At 37.1% G+C, this 12,058-nt stretch overlaps 1 protein-coding gene across 2 annotated transcripts in view; it reads right to left on the bottom strand.

Moving 5' to 3' along the window:
* ARHGAP42 (Rho GTPase activating protein 42) overlaps window positions 1–12,058 on the bottom strand; it is a 172,739-nt gene that overhangs the window by 18,192 nt on the left and 142,489 nt on the right. For both annotated transcript variants that reach the window (XM_087756791.1, XM_087756790.1), the window contains exons 15-19: window positions 11,469–11,553; window positions 10,140–10,198; window positions 8,432–8,537; window positions 3,487–3,646; window positions 648–792 (exon numbers count right to left, since the gene is read on the bottom strand). In XM_087756791.1, the coding sequence (XP_087612917.1) occupies window positions 648–792; window positions 3,487–3,646; window positions 8,432–8,537; window positions 10,140–10,198; window positions 11,469–11,553 (555 nt within the window). The remainder of the gene's footprint in view (window positions 1–647; window positions 793–3,486; window positions 3,647–8,431; window positions 8,538–10,139; window positions 10,199–11,468; window positions 11,554–12,058) is intronic.

Raw genomic sequence — 12,058 nt, forward strand, 5'->3', positions numbered from 1 at the left:
TTTACATGAAAATGAATAAGCATTCTACAAAGCAGTTAAGTACACACACAACTCCCTGCTGTTAAACAGTAAGCCATGTGATAAGTACCCTGTTTCTCCCCAAAATATTGGAGTTCGTTTCTGTTCCAGAAAAACTAAGAAAGTTTCAGTGGTTTTGGCAAACCTAGGCAGTGGCTGACTTTGAACCAATGAGCACAGTTTCATGCATGAGAAAAAAGCCAAGTAATGGTTTTGATCTCCTGACCTAAATTACATTTATTACAGGAGGAGAGGAAAGATTCTATTTACAGTTTCCCAACCTTAACAATCATCTTACAAGCAAATGAGGTGAACTTCATATAACGAACTTCCCAGAGTTTCAAAGCAGACTACATTTAGATTAGAATATAAAGTCTACTATAAAAGATTTTTGAACACTGTATGCAATACAAGACTTGCCTAAAACCAAACATCCTTCCCCCTCTGAGAGAAGCAAGGAATGCAGTCATGCAACAGTGCAGCTGTGACTCACAGAGGTTAAAAAGCTGACAAAACCCCATTTGTTACGCTTGTAATTATTGGAATACAATACTTATTGGATATTATTCAGGAAAGCTAAAAGACAAGACATAAAAAGGAAGATAATGAGTCAACAAGGACAAACTTACTGTCAGGATCTGCTAGACATGGTGTATATCTTCCTTTGGGTTTACGTGAACCTGTGGAGAGACAAATTGCTCTTGTCCTTCTTGAACCTGATCGGGACTGAGGTTGGGGAAGAGGAATATTGGGGTCCGGTGCAGTGTGAAATATCTGCATGATTAAAAAAAAAAAAAAGGGAAAATAAATGACATAAAAATAGAGGTACTTTTACACTTCCATTATTAATCCATTTGTTTTCCTCACCACTGCACCTGAAATTAATGCTCTAATAGTCTCACACATTACAAAAGAGTAAATTCACAGAATATAAGCTTTGCTCTGATCTCATTTTACAATCCATGAATGACAATACTGAGCTGTACCTAAAATTCATACTAATTATATAAAAATATTTGTTCAAATAGTTTTATTTTCTAGCCCTTGTTAAGAAGTGCTTAACAGTCTAAATTGTGAAACATACAATACGTGCTTACAACTAACTCCTGCCCAAGAAGTAACATATTTTTTTAAATATTATGAAAAGATTGAATTTTTTCTCTGTGTTCCTGTGAAAGCTTTCGTATGTCACAGAAATTTGTTATAGTCGTAACTTATTAAAATCCAGTTGGTATTTCAGAAAACCACTTTATTTTGCCAAACATGTCAAGTTTGATGAGGAACATCTTTATGTTCGGAGCATCTTCTGATTTTTATCTTTTATATACCACTGCTACCACTGGTCAATTTTGCACTTCATTACTGCAGAAAAAACTAAAATTTTGGGGGTATCTGACTACTGTGATCTGACACAGGTACACAGGAGGTGTTAAAGAACTCTTTGCTGATAAGCATGGCAAGCTTGCCAGCAAGGACAATACAGAAAGTCCAGTAATTTGGGTGACTTTCATTTGTTTCACCTGTTCTGCAATACCCAAGATATATGTAGTAGAGGTCTTCAAAGACCCTAAAAACCCTCTTGGATGCTTCTAGTAAAAATGAAAATTGCCTTGAAGGATGACCAAAGCAAAAAATACAACCAGAAGATTTGTGTGTTTTTCTTCCAGATGTCCTTTCTCACCTATTCCTCCTAGTGTAATATCGATTATGGCATTCTGTGGAAGGAAGTGGAATTAGTTCTGTGGAATGGAGAAGAGGTTTTACAGACAGAGCTTGCCTATTTAGTTAAGCTACTGAATGAATCAGAAGTGTCTAATCTCCATAGCATAGAGAAGGCCAAATGTTGTAGGTTAAATACCATGCAACGCCAAAATACATCTCTGCAAGGACTTCTGGATCCCCTGTCAATAGGGCAGTCCCAGAAGAGGATGACATGAACAATGAAAAGATACCTCCATGTCACTCACAGAAGTGGAAGAAAGCAAATACAGTTCTAGAAGGTAGAAAATGCTTTGATGGACGTCTTGAGATACTCTTGAAGTACATTAATATGTATTAGGCATTAGTGAGTAGCACAGCAATATAAAAATATGTCTGTAGACAGAGAAATAGAGCAAGGGTGATTTTAGTTGTGCAGCCATGGCCTTTGCATTGAATGAGCTTGTAATTTTCTGGAGGGGAAATTCAGTGTTGGAAACATATAATACGTATGTTTTGTAGTTACAGGCAAGGAGGCTATCAGTATCATACCAATTTTGAGGAGTCCCTATGAAATATAACTGATGATACCAAGCAGTACTGTCAGTACTTACTGACCAACCAGTGCAGGGGATGCTGGTATTGACTGGGAACTGCCTCTTAGCTGAGTAACATGAAATGAAAGAAACTCAGTTTTTCACTTTGTTTTTGTTAGTCATCAGAGAAGGTGATATATATCAACAAAAGATCCCAAAAATAAAATTTCTGTTGATGACAAAGTAAAGGAGGTCTTGACTGTTCTGCTGAGTTCTGAAATCAAATAGTTTAAAATAAAATAAAATCTGAGGAGGCTTTTCAGTGAAGCTGATACCTGCAATGGTAGTGACTGAAAGTAAGAGTTTAAGATTTCATGGATTTTCCTTCTCAAGCCTTCTTACTCTGTGTTCCAGGAAAGAGTTTGAGATGGACCTTTGCTGTCACTGGTCTCTTTGGGGAAAACAAAATAAACCAGGCAGTCACAGACATGCCTTTCTTCGAAGCAAAAGAAGTTCCTAGAAAAGTTAGTATGTTCCAGAGTAGTCAAGAACTTTTAAATCACAAAGACATGATGGGCTTAAAACCTGTAGCTAGGAATAAAACGTCATCTAAGATAGATTATTTTTTTCTTTTTGGCTGTTTACTTTTGATCTAGTACCTACACACATGAAAAATGACACACTACACAGAAATGGGGGATTGTGCTGGAGATCCACATTGATGCTGCTCCTGAAAAGGGGAACTGAAGGATGGTTGGGGTTTCATGATGTTAGGTGGGACTAGATCTCCACTGTGCAGTGGGTGTATCCCCAAAGGACAGCAATGGTCAGAAAGACTGACCTGATGCACTCAAGAGGAGAATCCATATATTCACCCAGAGTGAACCTTCATACACTGCTAGCATGAGAGAGATGAAGGAGCTGGGAGCAAAGTTATGACCTTCTCATTCTGTTTCTAGATACAAGCAGCATACAGCAGTCTTCAGACAGCAACCGAAGATTCAGAGCAACTCCTTCAAAGCATGGGAGATTATGCCTTGGATCTGTACCTTGCACAGCCACAAAAGACTTGCTAGGAATACAGATCCATAGCATGGAGTGGGGAGAAGGTATTCTTTCTGTCAGTGACCTTCTACAAATGCTAGTTTTCTTATTCTTAAGAACTTAAGGATGGTAATGAAAATGAGATCTTAGTTCCACTTTATCAAAAAACAGTCAGAATATGTCTTTCTACCTTTTCATAATGCTCTATCAGAATTTCAACGACGACATTCTGAAACTTAATGTTCATCATAGCAGCCACGGTTTCTTCTTGGGCTCTCATCAGAGTTGGTCCAAAGATAACACCAAGGTTGGATACAGTCATTAGATTTTGCTGACTGTGTAATGATACCCTTTAAATGAACACAAACAATATGCAATTAAATAGTTGTGCTAAACTACAATTCCAACGGGCAAAAACCTGTAAAGACTATTTCTTTAACAAGATCCCAAGTTCATGCCTCCCCTTTAAAAAATATTTTTTAAACTTTCACTTTTACTGGAATCAAAATGCAGTGTAGTACAACTACTGTATTTCCATTAAGGCTCCCATCCTGCAGTAACTTCATGGATAATGAGCACGTCTTCCTAGAGTGAGTATTTAAGTTCCTGACATAATTGACAGGGAAAAGCAACTATCTTTGAAGGTCTCCACAGAAAGATCCAGACCATCTAAAGTTTAGGAGTCTTAGGGCAGGTACCTATCTCTTTCCAATGATTATACAGGAACTTAAATACTTGATGTTGGATTGACTGAAAATACTATGATATAATGGAGGTCAACCATATACCTCAGTTTTCATGTAAGGGAAAGAAACTTAGTTACTGAAAACACTTACATTGCAATAGGATCTCTTTATTAATGTGTTGAAAACACGAGATCAATGGGGTCAGTCAAATCATTGTTTCTGTGGTATAGGTAACACTAGATGATCATAATGACATCTTCTGGCTTTAAAATACATTAATCTTTTACTTCTGTATATTTTGTTATTGCTTACTGTACCCTTTCTGCCATTTTTCTTCTTAATGTAGACTTTAGAAACAGTTTTTCCAATAATTTATCAGATAGTAAAATGAAAACCATCAATCAGTAATCCTCAATGCCCCTTTTCTCTCCTTACGAATAAGATTCACCAAATAAAAAACGTATCATCATAAATCCTTTGAAATAACTGCCAGTGATTCCCCAGTCACAGCTGCCCTATTGCCTCATGTCTGAGAAATATTATGCCAAGTAAAGATTTGATAATTGCCTTAATGCTTAATTTTACTGAATCTGCTACCAAGCAGAATCAGTTATTGAGGCACTTGTTCACATTTTCCTCTTCCTTCTCACAGCTGTCTGCTACCATTGTCAAGCTGAGCATTCTTAGACATTTCCTACATAATTAAAACAACCTTTGTACCTTTTAAAATTAAGAAACAGTAAAATCTACAAAATACTGGAGGACTAGCAGGTAGGAGCAAACTTTACCTTCTGGTTTTCACTGACAGCCTTCATTAATCAGGTTTATGGAGACATCTGCTACGTTTTCCTTCCAACAATATTCTCAGATAACTTGATTTGTTCTTAAAATGTTATACAAACATGAGCAAAATGATCTATCTGATGCCAGAGTATGGCAGCAAATAACACAAATACTATCCCCTTACAAAGATTAAAAAGGCAGTGACAAAAAGACTCTGAGATTTTCCCAAAGCTAATGGGGGATTTTGTTAGGATCAGGATCAAACCCATGTCTGGACTCACACATTACCCTTTCTCTCAGTCTCACTGTTGAGTAGGCACTAATGATACACAGAATGAGTAGAATACTAGAATTATCTTGGTATAGAGGTGAGATAGCCTGTACAATTACTTCTATAATGAAGTAACACTCCCGTCGTATTTGGAACAGGAATGTTTTAGCACCTCATTTACATCAAGAAGCAGAGAAATATGGGAAAGGGGTTTGTATTGGAGACAACATGATTATAAACTGCAGGAAAATAAATGCCTATCTTCTTGCATGTTTCCTATGTTGCTTCATTAAGTTATGCCAAAAAAAAACTTTCCAAAATTTTACTTCAGACAGACACACTGCCAGAGATCGTTATTTGGAAGCCATTTCATGAAAATGACTACCTTGTTAAAGCACATTTTTAGCCCATTATCTTAATCTAATTTTCTCTGTACAGATCTTATATTTGGCTTAGGTGACTAAGGGGTGTTTGGGAAGTCCACTAGTATTTTAATGAAAATGGAATTTTAAATTACTCAGCTCCAGGTTTGTTAGAAAAGCCTAAAAAAAATAACCCTTTGCAATGTTACCCTGCTTTGTGCTGCACAGTAACTGTTAAGGTCTCTTACACAAACATTATAGCCTTATAGCATAAGACAGAAAGTAGTGTTTGTCCTGTGTTTGGGTTTCCTTGGTTACAAATTTGGTAGCTTTGTTAATAAAAAGAACGGTGAATTTAATAACATTGTAACCAGAAAGGACTTTCTACAAAGCATCTCAAAGGCTCAATTTCTTACAAAAGAGAAGAAACCCAGGCCTGTAAATGGATCATTTTGATAACCAATTTCCCTTGACCTAGTCTGACTGTTGCTGGGCTACTGAAGAGATACAGGCCAAAGTAATCATGCATCTCAGGTAGCAGTAAGGCATTCATTAAGGTGCAGTTGCTTTCTCCTCAAAAATCTCTTTCTTTGATATATCACCAGTAAATTATTGATACTGTCAGACTGCAGACTCCTGACTATCTACCTCAGACAAGTATGGTGTTATTAAATCATACCAAAGAATGATTTATTCTTTAAAGTAGACAGGTAATTTGACTAGGAAGGTTTAAAAACAAAAAATGAGTTACCTATCTGAAAACAACACCAAACTTCCCATGTTTCCCTAGCTGCTGACTGAGTATGTACTCATACAGTATCACCTCTCTGCAGGGTGCTTTTCAGGATTTGCTGGTTTTGTTTGTTGGTTTGTTTTTAGTATGATCTACATCCCACAACATCTAGATCATATTTAATTTTGCGCAGTGCCACAAAAGTCAAGATAGGTAGTGACGTAAAGACCTTATACCCAAACCAAGAAAAAATAATATTATCCTTATTTTATAACCCATAGTTAAAGGTATAGCATTTTCACCTAGACACAAAAGCATACATAAAGGAACTGAACAGCTAAAAGAAATATAGGGAAAGGATGCACGTTTTGAAATTGGATTTTATACAAAAGAATGAAGCAACAGGAGGACGGCGTTTTTTTTCATATTTTCCCATTTACATAAAATTCGGCACTTTATCTGCCATTTGTTCCTTGAAAAATCTCCACACAGTTGTAGGAAAAAGATGAGGAAGGAAGATAACTAACACACTCAAGAGACTAATTTTGAATTCAGTCTCATTAGAATTGCTAGCATAAACAACAGCTGGCAAATTATATGAGAAATTAGGAAGGGTGAATTGAATGTTGGAAAGAAAAGAACTGGAAGTTTTCAGTATAAAACCCTAAGATTAAATTTATCAGAATTGAGAATTGCATCAAAGATGTGATAGGCAAGAGTTAAAGAGAACAATTAAACAAGGGAATAGTGCAGGTATGCTTTTCGTTGGAAATGCGTCTGAGGTCATATTGAGAGTAAAGAGGCCAGGGAAAGAGGTCAAGAAAGAAATGCTTGCCTATAGCTAATTCTGCCTAGAAATAAGTCAGTTCCTATGTATATATATTTCTAATTTTGGGGCTTCCAGACCAGGAGCTTTTACAAAATCATTAATCCCTCATTAAATGTTTTAACTTTTTAGAGGGTTAGAAAGCAGTAGATATTATATTTTTTAGCTAATCAATCAACTCAGTGAGTAAGGAAACTTATGAAACTTGCTTTCATCTGGTTCTCTGGGTATCCCCATGTGTAATGAGATGCAAGGTCTGCCTAATCAGTTTTTGCAATGGAAGCATTCACAGCAGCTCCCTATCATGTTAGTTGTCCAGGGGCTATTGACATAAAGGGCTAAAAATAATTTATTAGGGCTAAATAATTTCCTATCAAAGAAATCATCCAAGTTCTCACGTCTATAAGAGGAAGCAAAACTGCATTAGGCTCCACTGTAGACAGCTTACTGCAGGCTGTGGCTCAAGCTGTGATCAAAAAAGCAAAATAGCTGGGACATAATGAAAGGAATGAAAACAACATGGACTCCTCTCTTACGTCTTCTACACATCTCAGTCATGTGGGCCTTATCTGAACAAATGCTGTTTCAGTATTCACATTCCGAGATCATTGATAAATGTACTAAAAAGTATACAGCATCCTAAATCAGAAAGAATAATATATATTAAAAAGCATTCAGTAAATATTACTGAAAACCGACCAAAGATTTAGTAAAACTTACATGAATAACATTTGATGCAGAAACAGGATAAATTACAATGTAATAATGGTATGTAAGCATAGCTAGTGATATAGAGAGGCATAAGAGAATAAAAACTTGTCTTTTTTGTCTCACAGCACGTGCTAAGTGTAATTCAGTGAAGACTAAAGGTCATCAGTTCAAAGAGATGCAAAATCTTTTTGATCTGACATTTTATTAATACTCAGAGCTGATGAAACAAGGGAGATTCAAAAGCAGGTTAGGACATTTATATAGTCATCAAAAATATAAATAATAATACTTCAAATTAGCGTTTTTGAATGATACTACACTTCAGAGCTGTTACAGAGAAAAATAAGACCAAACATGAAGGACGAGTATTATCACATTAGTCTACTCTCCATTTCTGAAACAGTGTGGGACGTCCAGTCAGATTCCAAACAGTGTTTTCTATCGACCTTCGCATAGTTTTAGATGTTTCTTAAATTTAATTAGTGCCAATTCCTGTAGTAAGTAGGAACATGAATGAAAACATTAGTGAGTTTATTTTATAAACATAGTTGGTTATCTTGGTGACTCTTTATGGTGTTATTTTTTAATTTTGTTTCTATGGTGGGTATTCTTCAGCTACATTGAAAACAGCATTTTAGAAATGAAATGTAATTTCAAGTGGCATTGTTTCAACACAGCATGGATTAAGCAACACTGACAAATTTAAAGCAGAAATAATCACATCTTACAATAATAAAAAAAGAGAAAAATCAAAAAGAATTACTTGACCAAGTGTTTGATAAGGATGTCCAGCATCTCTCTGTTCTTCTCTGGTAACTTATGCACGAGCGCATGCACTGCCTCAACTCTGTAGTTCTGATCATCTGACTCTATTAAACAGAAAACAAATATTGTTGATAAAATAGAACGTGTACTAAGATGCGACTACAAACGGCACCAATGCCTGTATGCTAATACACACATGCATTATGAGGAACCAAACAAAATTAGCTTTTAAAATGATGACGATTTGATTATATTTATTACAACATTCTGAAATCTGTATTTCAAGTAACTCACCAAAAGCAGTTACCACTGATACTGGACCCAAGGAAATTTGTGGTAATTTTGATCCGGTGTGCTACTTCAGTGAAATCCAAGATTTTACTCCTTGATATTTAAACTATCTAAAATTCTTGAATGTCTTTTATTCTTATCAAGGCAAGAGGAAATCGGGAAATAACTTCAAATTCTAAACTGGCGTCGTTAGAAAAACAATCTTACTACCTCTCTACCTAATTACTCCATTTGTGAAATGGGGATAATTATCACCCCGTCCAATTTCTCAAGGCAAGCTGGGAAAATAAAGGTCCCTGGATGAGAGGGATGAATGCTATAAAAGAATTATCAGCCCATATAAAACAAACAAACAAACATATAAATCAAGGTTCAAATTTCATGCAGAAGGCAGTCACACAGAACCTCTAACACAAGGCTCAGTGCCGGGTCCTGCACTTGGGTCACAACAACCCCATGCAACGCTACAGGCTGGGGGAGGAGTGGCTGGAGAGCTGCCCAGAGGAAAAGGACCTGGGGGTGTTGGTTGACAGCCGCCTGAACATGAGCCAGCAGTGTGCTCAGGTGGCCAAGAGGGCCAATGGCATCCTGGCATGTATCAAGAATAGTGTGGCCAGCAGGACCAGGGAGGTGATAGTGCCCCTGTACTCGGCACTGGTGAGGCCACACCTGGAATACTGTGTTCAGTTTTGGGCCCCTCACTACAAGAAGGACATCGAGGTGCTGGAGCGTGTCCAGAGAAGGGCAACGAAGTTGGTGAAGGGTCTAGAGCACAAGTCTTCTGAGGAGCGGCTGAGGGAGCGGGGGTTGTTTAGTCTGGAGAAGAGGAGGCTGAGGGGAGACCTTAGTGCTCTCTACAACTACCTGAAGGGAGGTTGTAGCGAGGTGGGGGTCAGCCTCTTCTCCCTAGTAACGAGTGATAGGACGAGAGGAAACGGCCTCATGTTGCGCCAGGGGAGGTTTAGGTTGGATATTAGGAAAAACTTCTTCACCGAGAGGGTGGTCAAGCATTGGAACAGGCTGCCCAGGGAAGTGGTTGAGTCTCCATCCCTGGAGGTATTTAAAGAATGGACAGATAAGGTGCTTGAAGACATGGTATAGATGAACTTGGCAGTGATAGGTTGACGGTTGGGCTCAATGATCTTAAGGGTCTTTTCCAACCTTGATGACTCTATGATTCTATGATTCTAAAAAGATCAGAACAAACCACTGAACAGCTTCATCTACTGTGATTTCTCTGTTTTGATGGCTTTCATGTGGCACTGTGCTGTCACATACAGTGACATGGAAGAACTCAGATCCACGACTGGATCATTGAATAATAGACCAAGAAGAAAAGTAAGGATAGTAACTGAGGAGATTAAGGGTTAGAAACAATATTACTTTCATGAAAGTGTATTTATTACTTTACTTACTAACAGCAACAATGAAATCTTTGTGCAGCTTGAAAGTCATCAGTGGTTCTGAAAGACACCTGGTTGTAAAAAATATTAAAGAGAAAATTTAAAAAACCGCATTACTCAAAGTCGTCTTAAGTTTTACGGGTGTGATTATGATTGCCTTGAACATCTGCATAATGTTTATGTTGTAGGAAACCCAATTCAGTGATGACTGATTGCAACTAGTATACAACTCAATCACATCAAGTCTGAAAATCTCTTTGAGTTCAATTTGGTGTCACCATGTATATTAATAAGGGAAATACTACTGGTACTGACTTCAGCAGAGACTCACTGTTTTCTCGCTTCCATACTGTAGAACAGGAATAAATACAGCTGCAGAACACGGAATACTGGGCTGCAGAAGCGATCTTTTGCCCAAGAAAGGCAAAAACATGATGAAATTTGGGACTGAAATTCTGATCTGAGAGATCCTAGAAGAGTCATCCTCTGAAAAGCAGACTGTGAATTGCCTTATAGACAAAAACACACAGCTACTGGTAGCTCACGTTCTAATTTCACAAATACAGTATCTACAATGATTTGTGTTTCTCAAGATGTATTATAAATTTCTTCAACCAAAGCCAGTCTTTTCAATGAAGTTTACATGAGCATTGCACTATAAATCCTAGGCATATTTTCCAGACTGAATAGGGATTTCTGATGCTGCCCTTTTTTAGGTGACCGCTTTAGGAAATCTAGATTTTTAGAAGGCATAGAACACCCACCATCTGGATTTGATGCTTTTTATTCTGTTTCTTTTGAATGTTATATATTGAGACCCAAAAAAGAGGTCTCTCGGAAGTACCATAATTCTTGAAAATTCTGTCTCTTATTAGCAAAACTTTTAAGAGAAAATGATAGTGTGGGAGGGATACTGTGTTTGTGAAGACACCAACAGCATAGGATAAAAACCTATGCTTTTGCAGAGATTTTTATTCTCCTCCAACAATGACACCATGAAACCTCACGGTACACATCTTAAGGGATTCAGAAAAGAAAGACTGAGCACAACATGCTTTGTGGTTAACATAAAAGATTTTAAATAAAAACATGCAATTAATTAATTAAATTCTGCCAAATTTAGAGCTATATATATAAAGGCATGACCATCTTAATAAGGCAGAAGGTGTGTGACAAATTTTAGATTTATTATTACACATAATCACAGGCATATCAGGCAAGATAACAATATACACAATTATTACCACGCTAATGGATACAAGACATGTAATATGATATTAATAAGCAAAAGATTAATGGGCCAGAAAAGGAATACTGAGATTTGTGTAGCATCATACTTACCTGAGGTAGTTTTTTAGGCCACTTGTTATTGTTTTATTGTCCCAAAGTTCCATATCAATATCCATATCAGGAGGAGATTTAGGGGCTGGTAGAAATTTGAATTATGATTGTGTTATAGTTTGACTAACGCACTAACTAGAAAAGCAACAAAACAGAACCTAATAGATTAGTCATTTAGCTCATGTGATTACTTATTAGCCAGATTAACTACCAATATGATCAATTTGAATTTTTTAATCTCTGCCAAAGTATTAATAAAAATAAATATGGCACTCATTTAGTACCTGTAACATTAACTATATGCACTGTATCAAAGTGTAAAGTATCAAATAGACCTGCATGGATAAGCAAGGAGCTTCTGGCAAAACTCAAAAGGAAGAAGGAAGCTTATGGAATGTGGGAAAAGGGACAGGCCACTTGGGAGGAACACGGGAACATTGTCAGAGTATGCAGGGATGCAGTGAAGAAGGCTAAGGTCCACTTGGAATTAAATCTGGCACGGGATGTTAAGGACAACAAGAAGGGCTTCTTCAAGTACGTCAGTAGCAAAAGGAAGACTAGGGAAAATGTGGGCCTCCTGCTGAATGAGA

The sequence above is a fragment of the Nipponia nippon genome, unplaced genomic scaffold (assembly GCF_047370975.1).
Source record: "Nipponia nippon isolate SJK-2023a ecotype South Korea unplaced genomic scaffold, ASM4737097v1 scaffold_2, whole genome shotgun sequence".
Lineage (NCBI taxonomy): Eukaryota > Metazoa > Chordata > Aves > Pelecaniformes > Threskiornithidae > Nipponia > Nipponia nippon.